Below are 22065 nucleotides of genomic sequence, written 5' to 3' on the forward strand. Positions count from 1 at the left end.
TATTGGTATCAAAAGTCTTCGTTTCGGCTGAAGCAACTCTTAGGCTATAAAGGACGTCAGCTAAGGGAATCAATTACGTAAAGGCTTGTGAGGTTTAAGAGACGTAAGGAGCGCGACTGTAACTGAATCACTTAGAGGGTGGATTTGGTCTCAACTACATTCCAGTCTGAAGTATGATAGTAGGCTAGTGTATGTAGCGGCTTAATACAGTTTGGTGTTCAAATTTGGAAGAGATCCTCGAGTTTTTCTGCTATTGCGGTTTCTCGTTAATAAAACTTCTGGTGTCTTGTGTTTTTCCTTTTCTGCATTATGTTTTTTTACCTTTATAATTTGATTTACACAAGTTGTACGTATTCAATCTTAATAGATACGTCCATATAGTTGTGATCGATTACGAGACTCGTTATTGTAGATTCGTATCTTGAAAGGTAGATAACAAGTTTAATTACTTGGAAAACTTCCGATTAGATTACTTGGATACAACTAGAATGATCTTGGATATTGATTTTTGAGATCATCCAAGTACTTTTCTTAACGATCGGGTTCACATACTCTTATTTATATACATATTGATTGAGAAGAGGTTAGAGATATAAGATATATATACATATTATCAAGGATCATTCATTTGGTCTACTTGCAATTGTATTAGGTTTTGTCCTTATAGGTTGCCGAACAAAAAAGTTGGTGGTGTACTTTGTACCCCTGCGTTTTCAATATGTATCAGAGCAGGAAAACATTGTTAGACCAAATAAGTTTGTGTTTGTAAACGATCTAAACTTGTATTTAATGATTCAGAGTATGGTTTTTCAGTTACCAAGAAAAGACTCATTGTACGTATTACCCAGAATTAAGAACATTACTGGTAAAGATATCCCTCTCTATGGAAACCAATGTTTCGATCAGAGAACTTCATCAACCACTCTTCAAAGACGGTTGAACAACCGGTTGTCAAACGAAAAAGTTTGTGGTGTACTTGGTACCCCTACGCTTTTAGTTTGCGAGAAGGAAAAAGAAGTTCACGAACTTTAAACAAAATTAGATGTCAATTAAAAACATCCAATTTGCGTAGTTCGCGAACTTTAGGAAAAATTGGATGTCAATAGAAAAAGCTTCAAATTTCTCATCTCGAAAATTGCCAAACGTGGTTAGCGAATACTAAGGCAGTTTGCAAGTTTAAGGAACTTTATGCGTAAACATAGTTTATTGAACAGACTAGGTGTTCTTAACCTCAAACGCGATAAGTCCTTTGAATATCCATTGCTTGAGTTCGAGTTTCGATATTAGTCAAGGAAAAGCTTGAATTCTAAACTTCTTTGTTGTATCTAATCATCATATACTAAAGGTAACGACATTTTCTCAGAAGCTATATAGGTAGAAAACAATGAGTTAAATATGATAGTAAGTCTTTACATACCTCTGTTGTTGAAGATCTTGCTGATGTCTTCGTGTGATCTTCAATGTTCAATCTGCATGGGTACTCGACGATTTCTTAGACCCAACTGTACCAAAAATTATCTTAATGTGAGACTGACTTTAGCATGCAATAAATCAAGAAATAGATTTGGTAATCTAATAGTGACCATAAGTTTGACATTCAAACACTTGTCATTTCACCGAGTAGTGCTCTAACATGAGCCAAACAGAGGAGATCAATCAGAAACAAAAGTTAAGGTTCCTTCAGTTTCAAAAAAAAAATGGGGAGAGATAGAGGAAAACAAGAAATACCGGTCTCCAAACTAACTCCAAGTGTCTGCATCATCCTATAAAGACTCTCGAGGGGAGATTTTATCCCCTGCATCAACACTAACATCATCCAAATTTTTTTTTACAATTTAAAGGATTAGTAATCTCAGTAGAAGAATAAGAAGTCATCAAAAGAAGAAAGACACAAATAGAAATTTATGCCAGAAGCGAAGTAAATGTGCGTTTGTTCAAACCAAAAGTGACAAAGAAGTGAAAACGACCGAATAAACTTAATGTTATGTAATGTCCGCCCTATGCTTAGTATCTCTATCTGATTACTCTTTAGGGATAACGAAAAAATACAGAATACAGATACTATATTCCATATGTCCTCCTAAGCCCAAAGGTGTAGTATGGTTGTAGGTGTCAAGCCCAAGTTCAAGTCAAGGGATACACTAGAATGTATGTAATATAGCTAATATACTCCCTTAATAAGCATCAGATCACTGAAATCAAATGAGCTTAAGACTTTTTTTAATAAAAAGCCATTCGATTCTATGGTTTTGAAAGATAAATCTTTAAGGCTGAGTAACCTTTTTTGGCTTTAGATGTTTTCATAAAATGGAGGAATTCATGCGCAATGATAATTTGTCTTCTTAGGAGAAAAATAAATTGATTATGAGATATGTTCCTATTTAAAGTGGGTTTTAGTCTGTTGGAAAGAATTTTAGAGATAAACTTATAAGATGTTGTTATCTTATATCCCGGTATATAGATTAATGAATTATTAACTTATTTTTGTATTGGTTTTCCTCGAAATTAGAAGAATCTCGGCAAGATAAATTTCTTCGATAATGCATATAAAAATTCCTTAACTGCCCCTAATTAATAACATTTGATTCTAATTATTCTCTCTTATTCCCACGACCGACTTTCGGTCCTGGTTTTTTTCCTATTTATCTTTCTTCTATGCAAAAGTAAATAGATCTCACTAGTTCTCCAAATTATATTGTTGCTAAATTTTATCAAATAATTTTTTAATAAAATTTTACATCTTTTTAAAGACAAAGATCTACTATATTGAAGTATTTCTTCGAATTTTACAACTTACAAAGGAGAATCAATCATCAAAATCCACTTCAAATAAAACCCTATGTCGGATCCGCCGTCATCAGAAATGTGATGATGTTCATGATGTTGTAAGTAACGAGTTGTTGTTGGAAGCATCACTTCTCAAGTATAACATATTCTTGGATCTTATTTACAAAAGCCAAAAATATAATCTGTGTACTTACATATGGAATAATGGGAAACTTGTTTTTACACCAATCAAGCTGATGGAATATGTTACAGGTTTCACCAATTAAATTTATATTTCGTCAGTTAGATTAGTCGATGTAATAAAGGGTATATCAACGGACAATATGAGTTGGTGGCCAATATAGGTTTCTGTTTACCCGTTAGAGAACCTGATCCCACCATGATAATATCTCTTTTCCTGATACGGAGGGAATATTACTTTTTATAAATTAAGAGGGTAGTAATAGAAATTCAAAGCTTTTTCATATAAAAAAGATATACCAACCTCATTACAATGATCCCACGACAAATTTTATTAGTCAAATTTTATTTTAAGACTCAATGGGTACCACATACCCACGACAAATTGTAAACTAACTTCCTTTAATAAATACCATGCTTCAAAACAAAAACAAAAAAAATACAACGATCCCGGTATAAATTTATAAAACTACAATGCTAATTTTTAATATTTCACTATTCCCTAACATGTATCCAAAGTGAACAAGACCGAAACTCTTTTAATTTTTTAAATGCTTTAAATTGGGTAGAAAATAATATTCTTTCTAGCATTTGTATAGTCGCATACTATAAACTCTTATTGGATTCTATCTCCAAAAAAAATACGGATGCTTCATGGATTGCGGAGAATATTAAAGAAAAAATTTCTTTGATGGATAAACTTCCTCAAGCTCACGTAAAATTTATAAACAGAGACTACAATGATGCAGCTGACTCAGTTGCCAAAGAAGCAAGAATCTGAAGACTTCATCATGTATCAACACACTTGTGTCAACGAGTGCCCTCTGAATTATATTGCGAACAAAGAATATTACTTCTAATATTTTTGATGAAAATGAAATTATAGATCTTCTGTGTTATATTGCTTGATTTAATTTATTAACCTTTTCCATAAAAAAAAAAGAAAAACTTATATATATGGGGTTGCTAAGATTAATGAACCGGTTCGAGGCACCACTCACCACCAATCATAGAGATTCTATCATGGAACCGCATTGTCATGACACGATATTCACCCAAAAGAATGGGGGTAGAATGGGAACAATAAGATTAGGGTTACAAGGATGAGTATAAAATCCAAGAGAGAATGAGATCCTCAGACAAATTCCAGTGCCTTAGGCCGAGCGCTACCACCTTAAGTAATGGCGGAGCGTGGTATTCCACGGGAGAGGTTAAATCGTGGCGTACGATCTTAAAACATCGTGCGATAGGCATACAACAATTTGGGGTTACTTTGATTGCTTTTCTGCTCTAATTTGCAGTATCAGCATCAAAGATTTGCCCTACATTCTTACACTTTTATACGTTTTCTTTTCGTCTTCGATTTTGTTGATTAACTCGAATGACAGCCCTTCTTTATCTAAATAAGTGTTAAAATTCCCTGCGGTAATGAAAGACCGCCATATGAGTTCTTCATCATGTATTAGAATAAGGCTAAAATCTGAGAGAGTAACATTTGCGGTGGAATTTCTTTTAACATTGTAGAATAACGGATTTTACAGACATAGTAATTGAAGAAATTAAATTTGGTAAATTACAAAGATTGTTGGATTTCCTGTGTTGCAGAAATCTTCAATTTAATCGAAGAAGATTGATATGTTGGTCTGTAATTTGATCATTATAAGTATAAGCAGTGTCTTCTACCTGGAATGGCAGATGTAACACCAGTCAATAATTGACAATTGAAATCAATCAATTGAACTATGAAGCACCATAACTTAGCTAAATAACCTCTTGGGTAACCATGTTGTTCTACGAGCTGCTTGCCGCTCTCGAATGCTACGTCTCTCTGAGGGTTCACTGGCTTTATGATGTTGGTGTTGGTTCATTAATGGCCCTGAGAAATCAACTCTGTCTTCTTCCTAAACGAAAGGTTAAAAAGAACATCTCAAAACTTTTGCTAAATTGTTTCGTAGATGAATGAATTAGCATTGTAGATTAGTAGTGTTTTTAGTTTTACCTTATTGCTTCTCTTGATCTTTGGAAAATCTTGGCTTTGATAGACTGCAGTTGAGAACCCTAGAGAATGATGTTGTTTAGAATCATCGAAGGAATCCAGACGTTCGAATTTGGTCCAGTGTTTCTGCATTTCCCTCCTGGAATACAAGTCATGGACACCTGATTCGGTATGAGTTCCAAATAAACCAACACGAATGTCTTTAAGTTCTGAACTAGTTCTTTTTAGTTGGACATTTGAAGGATTGACTTTGCTTTTAATATGAATTCTTGAACTATACCCATTGTAGGCAAGATCTTCATTTCGACTTCTCACCCATGCAAACCCACTTGATGGCGTGATGTGTAGAGGACCTGATAAATATATTTCTTCTTGGCATGATTTCTTTTGTTCTTCTAATAAGCAAGCATTGCTTTTACGCACATTTTGTATATTGACCTGCAACTCCTGTCGTGCTCAAATTAACAGTCAGTGGATTCTTATTTTGAACCATAATCACTAGAGCTTAATTACAGAAGTTCAGTATTCTAATGTGGGAATACAGACTGAAAAATTAGACTGCAAGCGTGCAGCAATTTGTAAGATTTCCTCCACAGATACTTTTAGAATTTCGTTATAGAATAAAGTCAGCTTTAGAGAATACCTTGGGTGGTAATGCATGTTTTGGTTCAGGCAAAACATTAGACACTCTTGCTCTTCTTCGTGTTGTTTCAGATTTTCGTGCTCTACCAGCAGCTCTTTTCCTGAAGATTGAGTTGTATATTTTTAGTTCCTCAAGTGTATAACCGAAGTACCACAAGAGTTGAGTATCCAAGAATTGCATGGTCGTTCAACTTAGTTTTTGGTATCCAAGCTTATGCCAAAGTACCACCAGAGTTGGTAATCCAAGAATTGCATGGTCGTTCAACTTAGGTTTTGGTATCCAAGCTTATGAATTGAATACTACTTTTTCAGTGACTAATATGAGAAGTGGTACTCACCGTCGTGCCTCATCACGAGTTCTAGCATCTATCTCCTTGTTTGGTGGGTACTTCGGCAGGCTTGATGCATGACATGCATAAGGTCTTGTTGTGAAATACTGAAACAATTAACAATTAACAAATGTTGAGGACAACTACTTGAAGCAATTCTTTCAGAAGCCAGAAAGAAAACCAGCTTTCAGCAATGTGCATTTCATCAATGTTTTACCTTGGACTTAAGAGCAGCAGAAGCAGTACCACGCTTGTAGGGTTCTATGGAGAGAAGTGTTTGTATCAAATTGAGAGCACTTGTTGGTAAATCTTTACAGGTAACAGAGAGGCTACTGGCATTAGAATTCCGGGGTTTGAAAATAGTTGCATGAGGCAGTTTGAACTTTTTCCAGTACTCATCAGGTGGGGAACCACAAAGTTTGAAGATTTTGTGCAGTTGTTCGACCTGTAAATGGTGAAAATTAGTTCTTTCACTACTTCATGCAGAACAGCCACAACGAAAACGAAAATCTGTAAATTCTGTTCTGTGAATAACTTGGATTGCTGGTCAGAGTTTGTTCAGATGTTATGTATGTTTGCACATGATGCATTTCTTAGTTATACCTCAGTTCTTCCTTTAAGTATAGGCTTTCCGAGAAGCAGTTCAGCAAATAAACAACCAACACTCCATAGATCAACAGATTGCCCATAATTGGTGGATCCAAGCAAAAGTTCAGGAGGCCGATACCATAAAGTAACAACTCGACTAGTTAATGGTTGAATGTGCCCGACACTAACAAAATTTGCGAGGCCAAAATCAGCTATCTTCAGAACTCCATCATCACTGACAAGAAGGTTGGATCCCTTGATATCTCGGTGCATTATACCTCTTGAATGACAGTGTTTGAGGCCAGATAGTAGTTGATGCATATAGCATTTAACCTACAGAACATGGACAAATCAAAACTCTTTTAACATTGGTAATTCCTGAATACTATTGACAAGAGTTTCATATATACGAACCTGTGATTCACTGAACTTGATGTCAGGACAAGATGATAAACCAGCAATATCATGTTCCATATACTCAAAAACAAGATAGACACTAGTTGACAGTCTAGAAGTAATTAGTCCCTCCAGTTTCATAACATTTGGATGATCTAGTTTGCGGAGAATCGTTATTTCCCGCGACATAAATCTCACACTTTCTGGCTCAAAGTTATCAAACCGAACTTTCTTTAACGCCAGCATCCTCCCAGTTGCAAGCTCTCGCGCTCGGAAAACACTGCTGTATGTACCTTGTCCAATCTAAAAAATACAGTCAGAAAATTGCAGTATGTTGCAGCACATGAACAAATACAAAAATACCTTGTCGACGTACTAATCCACTTAACATTCCGATGTACAACGGCACAAATTAGTCCAGAAATGATTCAAGAACAATAAAATATCGTAGCTGAATTTTGTCCAGCCATGAAAATAACAAAAGAAGAAGAAGAAACCCTTACCTTTTCCAATTTCTCGAAACTTTCAGCTCGAAGAGGAATCCAACCATGGATAGCTTCACGAGCAACAGCACTAAGCCAAGAAGGCCAACCAGCAGCAACTTGTTCACCTTCAACATGTCTATGCAAATTTCTCAATCTAAAACTACGATCTTCAACTTTGGGTTTCTCTCTTTTTGATTCTCCCAATTTATTGTTTCCACCACCAATATTATTTCTTGAATGAATTACCTTCCTGTAATCCGGTTCAGGTAACTTTGTTCGAATTCGCAAAGAAGACGAACCCGATATCGCTGACCCATTATCTCGAAACTCTTCGGACGTTGAAGGCTTTACTGTAGCTTCTTTTGATGTTATACAACCCATTAATAATGACCCTAATCTCGTGTACCATCAATCAGATATAGAAGAAACCCAGATTGAAAAACTCAAGACATTTTTGGTGAATTTTTCAACAGGATTTTCAGAACGAAATTGAATCTTCTTTGTTTTTGGGTTGGAAATATTCAGGATTTTCTTCAAGAATGACGAGGATTCGTAACTAACTGAACCGAAATAAAATGTAGCCGTTATATTTTTTTCGCCTTTGCTCCTTGGTTTATATTTCCGTTTGTCACTTTATTTTTTCTCTCTTTTCACCTAAACCAAAAACATAACACATGTAGTTTAGTTGTTGAACTAGAGATGACCAACTAATGTACTAGTATTACTAAATCATCATTGGATCAATGGGACTATTGTCGTGGTCGCGTGAATTTATGCAACAGACCGCCGCAAAGAAGAGCCGGCGATTGAGCTAGATGGCAAAGAACCATGAAGACGGCGCACGATGATTTGGTTCTTGCTCACTCATGGAAAAACGTCAGATGTTTTATAAAAAGGTTGCTTTTCCTGTCTTAGAATGTTCTGTCCGTGTATGGTTTAGAGTCGGGTATAGAAGAAAACTAACCTTACAACAGGTGAATCCTGAATGCTAAAAAATGTTCAGTGAGAACAAAATAATGCAAGGAAGAGTAAATCTAAAGAAAGCAAAAGGAAGTGATCAGACAAAGGATATGGAGTCTTTGTCCTGTGACCACTTTTTTTCAAGTTATAATAATCTAACCTATTTGATTTGATTTTCCTTTATCAGGCAGGACCCATTAATTATTTCTTTTCATAACGGAAAATTAGTTCAGAAATCAATTTCTCATCATTTGAAACATCACGGTTCAAGTTGCTTCGGATTACTATTTGGTTGTGGTTCAGTTAGTGGATCCAGTGAAACTCCTACCCCGAACCTCTCCAGTTTGTTTCTCCTTGAGAGGGCAAGTCTTACCAACTTTTAAACACCACCAAAAAAAATCATTGGACTATATCTATGCTTCAAAAAACATACATATATCACATTCTATACTTTAATGTGGAAGAGTCAGGGTGGGGTAGAACACTTTGAACTTAGGTTGTTACTCTGATGTAATTTGCAACAACTGCATTAGCCAGAGTAAAAGGTGGTACAAGGCTTTGTCCACCACCAGGGCCGGGCCTGATAAGGTTGATATAGTTAAAAAATTGAATTTCATTCAGCAAGGGCCAGAGGCAGAAAATTAAACAACCGCAGATGAACAACTTCTTTTCTTTTTTTTTCTATATTCAAATATCTGGTTATACCATTTGTTTTCACATACAAAAGAAGAAAAAATATCACAATATCATTGTCTGTGTTTACATGAAAAGAGAAAAAAAAAAAAGAAAAAAAAGAATATATAAAACAATGTTACTTGTATATGTAATTGTTGTATAGTGTATTAGTCGTCAGAAACGTCAAAAATAACGAGTGCAGTGAACTAGTTACAAGTCTCAAATGTTATCCCAATTTTGACAGGTTTTTTAAGGTAACATTATCTGTTTGCATCCTCTTTTTTCTTCGTCAATTTCGAATGGTCATCACAATATCAAAGCCACAAACTTAGTGTTACTGGACAAAAGTTTAGCAGAAAGGGAAATTAAAAACGTCTACCTGTTTTGTTGAACATTTTCATGTTTTCAACTGCCTTTCAAACCCCAGTTTCCTGTTATGAATGCGCAACCTAATTGGTATGCTCTTCTTTTTTTAACTGTTCTGCTAAGGCATATGGTTGTTCTAACTGCCCCATATGACTGTTTGTTGTGTTATGGCTACTGTTTTTAGGTGCTGGCACATCATGATTATGTTTCCCCTCATATGTTGTAATGACAGCTTTAGGGTCTGCTGAAGCTCTTTCAACATGCTTGCGCACATTACACCCAGAAGTTGTGCATTTGTAGTAGCTCCTGCAGATACTCGTCAAATACAAAACAAATCAGAAATGAAAAATTGTATCTGGACTTTGAAAATGAATGATCAATGGTATGTAAATACTCTGGGACCGGATGCACGTGTATGTACATAAAAACAATATTTGCTATAGCTTTTGTTGCATCTAGGTGGGAAGCCATATCTTTTGTTGCACCTAGGTGGGAAGACATATTGATGAGTAACCTCCATTCTACTATAGTTTTTAACACGTCGGAGGCCATTATCAATGTGGGACGAATTGTTTGTTTACTAATATAAAGAGCGTGGGATTTCCATTGAATAATAGGATGTGAACAACACAGACTTAGAAAGTGCTATCTACAAATGTGTACCTTGGATGAGGATTTCCTTTGACCACTTTTTGCCCGTACTTGCGCCACCTAAAGCCATCGTCCAAAAGATCAACTTCACTTGTTGTCTGCACAATAATCCTTGACCCTATCTTATGTGATGATGACGGTTCCGATACCCTAGATCCGGTGTTTCTGACAAATTAGAACAGATATTAGCAACAATATAAAATTTAACAAACATATAGCTAGAGTAACCATTTTATTAGATTCAACACTCACTGTCTTTTTGGCTCAGGTACATCATCATCTTCCTCGTCAGATCTCATTTCAACTCCATCACCATTTTCCCCATCTTCACTCAATCCAGATAACTGTTCATGTGTTGCTTGTGAAGATTCATGATCATATGATTTGGATAAATCCCCATACTCGGACCGCATGAAACTCATATTCCCTTCAGAATTTGCAACTTCTTTTGCACGCCTACTAGTTTTCGGTTTTTGATGGTTGTGCTTCCCTGTATAGATAATCTCAGTGACATGCCCATCGAGAGAGCGCTCCACCTTTTTCTTTACAGGACAATTTGTACTGGTACACTTGTAGTAGCTTCTAGGATATTCACTGCCTTTCACTTGCTTCTGCCCATATTTCCGCCAGTTGTAGCCATCATCGGCTGGCTTATCAACAGCAGGGGGAAGATGTTGAAATCTAGTGTCAGAGTGATGGGGCTCTGAATATTCTGTCATTCTTTTAGAGTTGGATGTAAAGGGCTGAATGAATTGGGTTGCAGTAGAATTTGAAGTATAAGGTTGATGTAGTGCTAATGTAGCTGTTGAATATGCTGATAGAGAAGTCGGATACTCAGCTTGGCTGTGCATAATAGACTGGGAATGAACAGCTTGAGCTGTAACTTGCGCTAGCGCTTGTTGGTGGGAGATCCCGATGGTACTCTACACATACACAAATTAGACAATAAACGCACCATACAAGAAAATCAACTGCTACATAGACGCGTAACAAAAAGACCGACATTTCAATAGTTCAGACATGGTGTTCATACAAGCAAGTCACAAACATCGAGCATACTCCCATCTGCACTGCAGTTTGCAGGAAAGAGAGAATAATGAGACGAAACACATGAGTAAATGAATCAGCATCTTAGATTAAACATGAGACTCATTGCATACAATCTACAAAATTAGTCCGACGCTCAAATTTGGACAAAATTTCAATATCGTGACATTCAACAGACCACTAAATCCAAATTATAACTCAAACTACAATAACAACAAAAAGGAACAACAAATTTCACATCAAAATTAAACCTTTTTTTTTGAGGTTTTCATATGGAATTCCAAATTTCCAAACAACAAAGCTTTCAAATTAAAATAGAGAAACCACAAATTAACCTGATTAGGAAGAAACATTCTATAGATAAACCACAAATTACCTGATTAGGAAGAAACATTCTAGGAGAATCAAACAAGCTAGTTGGACTTAACCCAACAGGAACAGTAAACATAGGAGGTTGAGCAATCATTAAATTCAACGAATGATTTTGTTTAATTCTAGAATCTCTAACACCACCACTTCCTCCATGTGGATCGAAATGACCCATATCTTCAGCAAAGAATGGATTTTGTTGTTTCCAAGCAGAAACAGGTGAACCCATAGCACCTGCAAGCAGTTGTGAAAATGATTGTGCTGGATCATTATCTGTAGAAAAGAAATTTGCAACAAGTGTCATAGGACCAGGACTTGTTCCACTTCCATTTCCTCCATTATTACCAGCAAAGAGATTCTCTAGTGTTGAACGTGGTGGTAAGGTAATTGTTGGACGTGTTGTTCCTGATGCTATTATTACTCTGTTCTTCTCTGCCATTATTAAGGGATTCTCTATTGTGTCGGATTGGATAATATTCAGTTAGGGTTTTGAAAGGTTTGATATTATTCTGAGAAGTACTTATAATTTTGTTTTGTCTTGAGAGGAAATCAATATCCTTTTTGGTTTTTCTTTCTTTGTTTCCTTTGCTTTTAGAAATGAAAGACTAAACAAAGTCCACGCCAAAAGAGATGAATGAAAGCGACATTATTTACTTAAATTCCCTCCAAATTAAACTCAAATGAAATTAAAATCTCTCTCAATTTTTTAATTTTTATTTTTGTTAAAAACCGATTTGGGTACCAAGAGTAGTAAGCAAAAACATTTTGCTTCACAAATTTTTTCTCCTTCCAATAGTCATACTACTTTTTTGTTTCTAGAAATCAAAAAACAATTTCTAATGGTTATTCTGAAACTATATATCCAAACTAGTTTCTGACTTTTTTGTTTCTAGAAATAAAAAAACAACTTCTTGAGTAACATCCAAACAAGCTAAGTGCACGACAAACCAAAGTGGTGCATGAGTTGGCTGCCAAAGCTAACTCATGTTCAGCATCTCTTGTTTCTCTAACAAGGTTCACCCGAGCCATCTGAAAAGGCCTTTGTCAGTTGTGATCTCTGCACCAATTTTTTTTTTAAAGGAACCTTGTTGAATTATATATTGACTTGATCTTTTATCCCAATGTGTTGGGGGAAACCTTATGCAGATTTAGATGAGTCAATGAACATGGAGATAGGTCATGCAGTCACGTGCTAGTTATTCATTTAGGAAAATTTCTTGTTTGGTCCTAGGCCCATATAGTTATTTATAGTAGGGTCCAATCGGATTTTTTTTTATCCGGAGGTCCAAAATTAATTAAAACATGGAAATGTCCATAATGCCCATTACTACCAAACGTGTGTGTCTACACTGCTTACAAATTTGAGTACATATCTGGTACACTGCTTAAAAATTCGAGTACATATTTGCTACACTGCTTACAAATTTGAGTACATATCTGTCGCACTGCTTAGAAATCTGAGTACATATCTGTCGTACTGCTTGCAAATCCGATTATATATCTGAATGCTTACAAATTCGAGTACATATTTGCTGCACTGCTTCCAGGTAGAGTACAAATTTGTAAGAATCAATGATAAATAAATTAGAAAACGTATTACATCACATACATTGTAGGATCATACAAATTAAATAAATTAATCAATGATCAAAGTTGTTCCACATCTTCCGGTGTATACGCCTTGGAGAGCACAAGGAAAGGGAGAAAATTCGGCAAGTTAGAAACATGGAAGCCTAGTTTATACTTTAATTGCTCTAATACTACGCCGAAACCCTGCCTCAGATGTGGTCTCCTAAGACAATGACTAGGTTTCAATGGAGCAAAACAATGACCCATCATCATAGCAGTGAATCTGATAGTATGTGATTCCAGGGAACAAACCAGAAAACCCAACACAAAGTGTGGTATATCTCTTAACACTTATGCTATTCAGTGGGGCAGATGGGTAAACATGACCGTGCAGACATCATATTAGAACCATAAATTATCTGAAAGTGGCATCACCATGCAGAAATTTTTAAGCAATACATGACTATGTGATCTGCTCAGATAACAACTACTAGAGTAAGGAGAGGGATTTTACCGATTTGTAGAGTTGGAAAGCTCGGCCACCAGCTTCAATGGCAACACTGACAACATGGTTTGCCACATCTTTCTGCAAAGCCTTCTCATCATTTACGGGCACATCCTCGAACCCATCAATAATCACTACATGAGAGTTTTTCCACGAAATAACAAGCTAAGTTATTAGTTGAAAACTAAAATTATTAGGTGTACTAATTTATAAACATCGAATACTAACCCTGTTGACATCACATTTGTTATCTTTAGCCTTGTAAGGGTAATCATCTTCGGTATTGATTCCACCATTCTTAATGATGAACTGGAACCCATAATCCATGAGACCTCCATTGCATCCCTGGTTGTAAGATGTATCACAGTCCACCAACTCTTGTTCGGAGAGTGAGATCAATTCTCCAGTAGCAATTTTGTTAACACCTTCCACCGCAGCAATAGTCGAAAAAGCCCAGCAACTACCTTCAATTTTCAAAAGATCCACAATTTCAATAACAAAATATATTTATAATACAAAGATCATATCATGAATGTGAGCTAATCACAATGAAACTTAAGATTGGATGTTACAAAAGCCAACCAATGCGCTAAATCCTACTATTTGGCCACGCTAAGCACAGTCAATTTGTTACGGGGCAATCTGCCAATCTCCAAGTTTGAATACTTAACAGTATTGTAGCAGAGAATAGAGCAATTATTATACTTAATATTACTTCCAACCAGATACAGACACAGACACATCTACAGAACAATCCATAATATTATCTGTATCTGACAAGGAATCCCAACATCTCCTACTGAATCTTTAACAAACCCAATAATTCACCAGAAATTCATAATTTAATACAATAATTCAACAGAAATATATAAATAATTTATCAAATAATTCAACAGAAATATGGAGTATAAATAATTTATCAAATAAAAACAATTTATCTTACAAAATTCCTAAAAGCACCATGGAAGAACTCTAATCAACAAATTACTACTCTACCCTTGATTATCCTGAAAAATCAAGGTTACGATGGTCAACATGAATAGTTTCTGCGATTTTTTCTAGGTTTTTCCTAAAGAATGGCAGAAGACAAAACAAGACAGATGATGAACAACTAATGTTATAAGAAGAAAATCCAAACAGAATCAAAACTAATCAATGCATAATTTGACAGAATTTTTTTTAAAACAAAAAAAAAAAAGAAAAATCAAAAATTAAGAGAAATCTTATCACAACTTTCTTGATTTTTGACATCAACCACAGCACCTTTTTCTCTCCAATCAACATGTTCAGGAAGCTTATCCCCAAGCTTAACAACATACCGATATGATTTAGGGTTATCAAGTCTCTTCTCTTGATCAATCTTAGTACCCAAATACATTTGCTTATACTGTACTGCTTCCAGGTAGAGTACAAATCTGTAAGAATCAATGATAAATAAATTAGAAAACGTATTACATCACATACATTGTAGGATCATACAAATTAATCTATAATATTTTTTCAGTACAGTATTAAATCATAGAAAAAAAAAAGGAAAACCTACAAATCCACAGTAAACACAGAAAAATCTATACAAAACTAGCACATATTTCAGTATTGAACATAAGTACTCATGGATCAAACAAAAAAAAGTGACAAAACTCTGAATAAAACAGAATCAGAAGTTTCTATCAGTACGCCATATACGTACTGGCAGATCATATGAATTAAGTGAATAAAATTTATGAATAAAACATAATCAAAGCAGTTTTTTCAGTGTTCAATATATGTATTGTTGATTCATAGTAACCTAAAAATCAATAGATAAGTAAGGAATCTATGAATATAACAAAATCAAAAGAAGTGATAAGTCTATGAATAAAAAAAATAAAATCAAAGCATCTTATTTCCAGTATGCGATATATCTACTGTTGGATCAAACAACAAAAATCATTATTTAAACAAAAAATAAACAATAAACTAGGTTTTTTGTCAGTATAGCATATATGTACTGATGGTTCATACACAAACAACCGAAAAAAAACCTAAAACCAGCATATCCAGTAACAAAATGAATAAAAAAAACGTAATTATTCAGTATGCATATATTACTGCTGGATCAAACAACAACAAAAAAAATTATTTAAACAAAAACTAAACAATTAACTAGGTTTTTTGTCAGTACATCATATACAAACTGATAGTTCATACACAAAAACAACTGAAAAAAACCTAAACCCAAAAGAAAACTAGTATAATCAGATCTAGTAACGAAACGAATAAAAAATGTAACTATTCATCTAGATCTGGATTATTTTCATGAAAATGAAGGAACACTTGATTAATCATGCGTGCAAATTGGAAAACATAATCAAACATCAACTAATTAATGATTATATCTTGAAACCTTCGAATAAACATTACGAGAAGAAGATTAATAAGGAAAATCAACTTACCAAAGGCTAGAATCGATTTGGGTTCTTGAATCGATCAAGATGTTCTAAAAATCTTCGTTTCCAAGCTTTATCCTAATACAAAAAACTAGAAATTAAAGAATGAAGAAAATGAATGAAGAAAAAACAAGATTTCCCGCATCAGTAGAGAAGAGGAGAGGGAGAGAGAGAGAAACTGAATCTGAGAAGAAAAAGAATATGGAGAGAAATTGGCTTATGTTTCTGTTATATATAGTAAAGGCTATTTTGGGAATTCTAAAAATGCACATAATATTTACACACGTGTGCAGGACCTGGGCTTAAAAAATTAGGTCCATTTTTCTCTTTTCTTTTAATTATGGACCTACCGTTACTGGGCTTTAGTGGGTGGACCTGCCACTAACTAAGAACATTATAATAGTACCTACAGGTAATTCCTATATTCATTTAATGGCGGAAATTAAAAATTGGACAAATTGAGACAAAAGTCAGGGGGTGATATAATATGGATAATAAATGCATACATATCTGTAATGTATATTATGCAACTATGCAAGTGGCTGCTTCTAACGAATGCAATAGTAAACTAAGGGTCATTGTCTTTCCAGCCCTTGAAGATTGCCCACCGACTTTATTATGCAGAATTTGACAGTGAATTGAGCCAGAGAAGAAAAATCATCCGCTTCAACCCACAGATTTTGCAGATTTCAATGAACAATCCATTTATACGAGCAAAACTTGTGGAATTTGCAAAATGCAGGAGAGCCAAACCAGACAAAAATAGAGCTTAAAAGAGGAGAACCCCAAAACTAACAGCATAGCAAGCAAGAAAACAGTCGTGCTCACGAGGAATATTCTGAATTCAGCTGACGATTAAAAATAAATATACATTGATTGAATAAATATTCCAATTTGAAGAGTTTTAACTTTTAATGTTGGCTCTTTTGTTTATCAACTCTTGGAAAGGAAAATGTCAAATTAATATTTTAGGAAGCAACTCTTGTAGTTTCAATAGCCAACACTAAACTTTACCTCGTCATCATCGTTTTTTATAATCATGTATGTCTAGTTCACCCCGAAAGTGATATCACCGTCCGTCTTGGAGGTCAGCTACCGCGTTAAAGTAATGTTTATTAGATTCTTCAGAAAAGTAACATGCCCCTGTTCAGTTGACACCAACCAACACACATCTTCAGAAAAAAAATCAAGAATAACATGATAATCTTCCGCAAATGCTTCACAGGAATTCCTAATTATGGTATAATTGTTGGGTATTGATATTTACGATCTGATTTAAAATTCTACCGTATTCATTTCCTACCGACATATCAAAATTTTTTTTCTTTTCGTATTGTTTAAATATTCATACTTGAGGACAGAGACATCAAAAGACATCATTTGTTATGTGAAATGTATTCATGCCTGCCCATACCTGGTTCCAAATGATATAGCAATTGAAATGGAAGAAAACGCCTTTTCCACCAAGGAACCCACCTTTTCAACCTAGTTTCAAGAAATGGGGATATATATGGAGAGACTAGAAACTGAAAATTAGTCTACATCATAAGATTTTTTTTCCTTTTCTTCTATCAAGTACAAAAGGATGGAAGTTCTCTAACACAAATCATTGACCATATATGTTTAATGTCCACTAGATGGACAGATTAATGGAAACAAAATCCTAATCAGTTTTTAAAACCCCAACAGTTAGTCTAAAATATATATTACCTTTAATTCATCTCAGTGACGTGCCTAAAATGCTAATTTATTTAGAAAGTTGTGTTGTTCGTGCAGGGCACCTAACCAACAAGTCATCTCAGAGACTAGAATGAGACCTGTTTGATAGATTGTTGTGTGTTCGTGCTGTTGTGATTCTAAGCTTCCAACAACAACTGGCTCAATTTTAACAATGTTTTTTGATCCTTTATCTCTTAATAGTTTGACCATGTCTGAAGCGGGTGAAAGAAACAAACACACCGAACCGTAATTTTTATTGTGCGCTAAATGAGTCTCTCTGGGAGTAACTTCAAATAGAAGCTTGGATTTACTCAGGTCAACTCATATAAAAATAATGAGACCAAATCAACAATTTGCATAGGCATACAAGACTGAAAGTGCATTTGAATTTTAGTATAACTGCGCAGTTGGATTACTTAAAAGTATGGTCTGGATTGAACATAAGATTAGTGTAACAATTTCAATATAAGAGACAGGGAGGCAGCTTAAGCAAATTTATAAATTAGAAAAATAATTAGAACAATCAAATGGAACCTGGCGTTTGGTTCTTCTAGATCTACTTCTGCAAAAAATATCCCCCCTTTCTTTGGTGCTTGCCTGGCTACTTAGTAGTCTCCTGCTTATATGGAAGTTGACAAGGAGCCATTCGATTTTTTGATTTGTACTGACCAAGCATTTCAGCGACAGTCCTGCAACGACATTCATTACCAGGACGGATTACATCCCCGTAAACAGCCATCTCGACTACATCAAGCTCCTTGTCTGCATCAAGGGAATGCAACATATGTTAAACGGGAGAAAATCAAGTATTACTTCAGTGTAGGGTAATTCCCTCAATTAATCTATTGATGGTTGTTTACTGCGGAAGAAGTTAAGTTTACTAAAAAGAGCCTATAATGTCCATGGAACAACAGCACCTTGTTATTCAAACTTCTTGCGTTTAGACATGTATTGCCACTGGTGCTCATGTCAGCCACACATGGACACCGCAATAGCTCTGCTAGCCCTTAAACCCTTATATTTTTAACTCTTGATAAAGAATGGATGCCCTTTTCTTCAATATGAGCCCGAATGTAGCCTAAGAAGAATGTACATAACATTAAACAAAACTCTCGTGTCCCCTTTTCTAGTGTCCTTCTAGGACGCTATGTCAGCCACCAACACTCGTACATATGTCATCGTCTTTCATAGCCTTACATTTTACTACTCCACCAAGAAAGATCAAGACATGAGTAAGTAAACATTGAAAGTCTTTGTAGAATGCCACTAGTTCCAAGTTCCAAACAGGAAAATATCCATGGCGATACCGCCGCCACCAATAACTGTTAGAAACCAACACATGCTTTTAGTGTTCAAGTAGACTAACAGAAACTAACTACCCAGATTCCTCAATCAGTTTCCTACCACTAAAAAAAAGGTTCACATAGTCTATCAAAGTTTAAGAGTCTCACTACTATAAGTTCAAAACACCAAGCATCTCATACGAATCACCCAATGCATAAGGCCTGGAAGTAGTCAGTGAACAATGTGGTACAGTCCCACAGCCACAATGATGAATACCAAAATTGAAGTACTTACCAGTAAACTTGATATCACAAGAGAATCCCTCCAACTCAGATTTGTCCAACTTGTCATTATCTGATTTATACCTATTCACCCTAGTCTGAAGAATTTGACAGTTCTCTACGGTAGATTCTCCACCTGCAGCAAAATCCCAATTTCACTTAAATTCAACTAAATCTTTTCCCAATTACAACCCATTGAAACCAACAAAAATTAAAAAGAGAATATTAAAGTGCAGGCGGGTACCTTTGGAGAAAGGGATAATATGATCGTATTCAAAGCATAAACAACCTTGACAATTGCAAAAACGTTTACAAACAATATTGCCAGCAGCATCTTTTCTCCATCTTTCTGGATGACGTCCAATTAATATATCAGCTTTTGCCCAACATAAACTCTTTGTGTTAGCATCAAAAAACCTTGGTCTTTCCTCTTTGTTGTTATTTTTAGTGGGAGATCGACTAGGAGAAGAAGCCGATGTCATCTTTCTTCCTAGTTTCACTCTATCTGGTTCCTTCTTATTGTATGCTCCTCGTCGTACAGAAAAATTGGCCCTAACTCGGTTACTAATCTTTGAAAAGAAATTATGTCCATACGGGGCGGTGGCGCAGTTGGCTAGCGCGTAGGTCTCATAGCTATATAGAGTGATCCTGAGGTCGAGAGTTCGAGCCTCTCTGGCCCCAAATCTTTTGGCTTGTTAGTTCTTCTTTTGTCTTATATTTTTGAGGGTTACTCGAAAAAGATTTGGGCAAATTAATAAACTAGCCAGTTTCCGACCATATAATTAATAAATCGGCTAAAAAATTTAAATCTTTTATAAAGTGGCCATTCTGTTAGATATAACACCTGGCCATTCTTTTAGATATAAATTTAAATCTTTTATAAAGTGGCTATTCTGTTAGATATAAAAATTTAAATCTTTTATAAAGTGCCCACTAGAATGGTTTACCAAGTTGATTAAGTCAATTTTTCACATCGAAATTACCCGAGTATCCTTCCCAGCCTCATTTCATTTCTTCGCTTCGTTTCTGTCTCTCTCAACTCTAAGAAGTTTTGAGAAGAATAAATGTTCTCCGATATCTTCAATCCCATCATCATCTCCATTCTCATTTCTTCACTGATTTCATTTACATGATAGAATTGTATTTTTTTTTTGTTTAATTTTCTGATGAAAGACGAATGGTAATTCTAAGTTTGGGTATTTGATGCTTTAGATGTGAGTGGTGTTAAGTAATCTAAAAAAGAGGAATCTTATAAGTGTAATTGGTTTATGATTAATGGGGTTGGGAGATGATGAAGCTGGAGAAGTAATACTGATAGAATTAGGCTTGAGAGTAATGGGTCTAATTCAAATGAGATGGTAGGTAAAGGGTCAGGAAGTGTGCGAGTAAAGTAAAATGAAAATAAACTGGTAACCACCCAGTGTGAATTAATTGGAGATAACACCAAACGTTGCTTCCATGGTTTGGTGGTCAAATTTGGAGGAGTTAGGACTCGAATTTAGTAACTGGAGATAAACGTTGGGTGCAAAGTGATTTTCCTATTTGGTCCGGATGTGTATGGCCTTGCAGCCTTGAAACAACTCAGAACTTAAGTCGTTTTCATTGATTTCGGTGATCAGTGGTAACGGCTGGTGAAGCCGTTAGAGATTATGAATGATTAGAATGTATGTTTCAAGAGTTGCTGCATCGAAAGCTATTTATGAATTCGGATTCAGCACTAAAACGAGGAAGGAAATGGTACGACGTTTAGGTCAAGATTTGAGTTTGTTTGGCTGCCGGAAAATCAGTTGGCAACTGTTGATGTTCCCGTCGGTTTACAATGATCAGATGTATGTGTTTTTGAAGTTTTTAGAGTTTTTGTATATCGAGGATTGTTGGGTAGTTATCCAATTCGAAATTGCAGGTGATAAAGCTACGAAAGGTTGCGCAAATACCACTAGAAGAGACACCTCTACATCACCAGTTTTGCGCACACCATCTGTTTGTGGAAAGTTTTGAAAGGAAGCCTTATCAACTCAGTAGTGACTCGTTTATTTGCAGGTTCAACTCATTAGCACTGGGAGGGACTAAGACGTCTTTTTAATAGTGGGATAACTGTCATGTAGGCAGTTAACTGCTGTTACCCGTTTTTTGAAAAAAACGGACGGAAAAAGTCAAACTCGGCCAGTTTATATAATGATTCAAAAAAAAAACAGCCATTTTCTAAAATATATTTCTAAAAGTTGGCTACTTTATTAAAAAGCCCAAAAAATTTTGGAGCTCCTAATTTTAGTCTCCCCCAAGCCTACTTTGTCAGTGACGTGGCCATGGCCTGCTTAGGGCTTCTCGTTGCATAAGATTAAGCCTAGTTTGTCAGTGGCTTTAGTATATACAGAACACATATTTTGGAGCTACTAATTTTGTAACGGCAGGAATCCCGCAGTACACCCAAAGAACAATCATAAGCATACTTTGTCAGTGATGTGGCCATGGCCTGCTTAGGGATTCTCGTTGCATGATATTTGGTGTTGGCATCATGCTTGGACGAGACTTTAGTACACACGGAACATGTTCGAGGAATTCAGCCGTGGAAATTCTGCGACTCTAAGTAATGGTCAACAAGACTCTGCATTAGATGGTATGCATCTAATGGTATTTTCGTCCAGGAATGGTATAGAAGCTCATTCTGAAATTTTGCAGGAGTATACATATATGAAAGAGCTACAAGGTTAATGCAGTCATTAATTGGACGCGTATTCTCAATTTTATTGCGGAATATAATGTAGAAGTACGAATCCACAACTTTGATGCCGGGCCAGAAATTTATA

General features: G+C 35.5%; 4 protein-coding genes and 1 non-coding gene across 11 annotated transcripts; 1 reads left to right on the forward strand and 4 right to left on the reverse strand.

Moving 5' to 3' along the window:
• Window positions 1-4432: 4432 nt before the first annotated feature.
• On the reverse strand, window positions 4433-8349 carry LOC113281735 (protein IMPAIRED IN BABA-INDUCED STERILITY 1-like). 6 transcript variants are annotated; one of them, XM_026530556.1, is made up of 10 exons: window positions 7422-8348; window positions 6937-7221; window positions 6538-6855; window positions 6152-6379; window positions 5944-6041; window positions 5607-5706; window positions 5244-5410; window positions 4967-5102; window positions 4738-4868; window positions 4439-4650 (listed from the first exon to the last, which is right to left on the reverse strand). In XM_026530556.1, the coding sequence occupies exons 1-10, from the start codon at window positions 7782-7784 to the stop codon at window positions 4647-4649; spliced, it is 1830 nt and encodes a 609-aa protein (XP_026386341.1). In that variant the 5' UTR covers window positions 7785-8348; the 3' UTR covers window positions 4439-4646. The 6 variants fall into 6 exon arrangements, 5 of the variants coding, with proteins under 5 accessions (XP_026386341.1, XP_026386338.1, XP_026386340.1 ...); XR_003326336.1 differs by having other exon boundaries at window positions 4433-4650; window positions 4738-4864; window positions 4967-5410; window positions 7422-8349; XM_026530553.1 differs by having other exon boundaries at window positions 4967-5410.
• Window positions 8350-9181: 832 nt separating this feature from the next.
• LOC113281736 (probable WRKY transcription factor 3) lies at window positions 9182-12037 on the reverse strand. The gene is made up of 4 exons (XM_026530557.1): window positions 11479-12037; window positions 10308-10978; window positions 10068-10220; window positions 9182-9710 (listed from the first exon to the last, which is right to left on the reverse strand). The coding sequence occupies exons 1-4, from the start codon at window positions 11908-11910 to the stop codon at window positions 9488-9490; spliced, it is 1479 nt and encodes a 492-aa protein (XP_026386342.1). The 5' UTR covers window positions 11911-12037; the 3' UTR covers window positions 9182-9487.
• A 1359-nt stretch (window positions 12038-13396) lies between these two features.
• On the reverse strand, window positions 13397-14923 carry LOC113279126 (probable cysteine protease RD21B). Its single transcript, XM_026527832.1, has 4 exons — window positions 14809-14923; window positions 13774-14009; window positions 13555-13710; window positions 13397-13459 (listed from the first exon to the last, which is right to left on the reverse strand). The coding sequence occupies exons 1-4, from the start codon at window positions 14921-14923 to the stop codon at window positions 13397-13399; spliced, it is 570 nt and encodes a 189-aa protein (XP_026383617.1).
• Window positions 14924-16795: 1872 nt separating this feature from the next.
• LOC113281737 lies at window positions 16796-19757 on the reverse strand. Of its 2 annotated transcripts, XR_003326337.1 has the most exons (4): window positions 19503-19757; window positions 19272-19394; window positions 18228-18455; window positions 16796-17117 (listed from the first exon to the last, which is right to left on the reverse strand). XR_003326337.1 is itself a non-coding variant. In XM_026530558.1 (3 exons), exons 1-3 carry the CDS (start codon window positions 19738-19740, stop codon window positions 18295-18297), a joined length of 522 nt encoding a protein of 173 aa, XP_026386343.1. In that variant the 5' UTR covers window positions 19741-19757; the 3' UTR covers window positions 18054-18294. The 2 variants fall into 2 exon arrangements, 1 of the variants encoding a protein (XP_026386343.1); XM_026530558.1 differs by lacking the exon at window positions 16796-17117 and having other exon boundaries at window positions 18054-18455.
• Window positions 19758-19852: 95 nt separating this feature from the next.
• On the forward strand, window positions 19853-19939 carry TRNAM-CAU. Its single transcript is given in 2 exon segments — window positions 19853-19890; window positions 19904-19939. It is a non-coding gene; the product is annotated as a tRNA-Met (tRNA).
• Window positions 19940-22065: the final 2126 nt, after the last annotated feature.

The sequence above is a fragment of the Papaver somniferum genome, chromosome 5, assembly GCF_003573695.1.
Source record: "Papaver somniferum cultivar HN1 chromosome 5, ASM357369v1, whole genome shotgun sequence".
Taxonomy (NCBI): domain Eukaryota; kingdom Viridiplantae; phylum Streptophyta; class Magnoliopsida; order Ranunculales; family Papaveraceae; genus Papaver; species Papaver somniferum.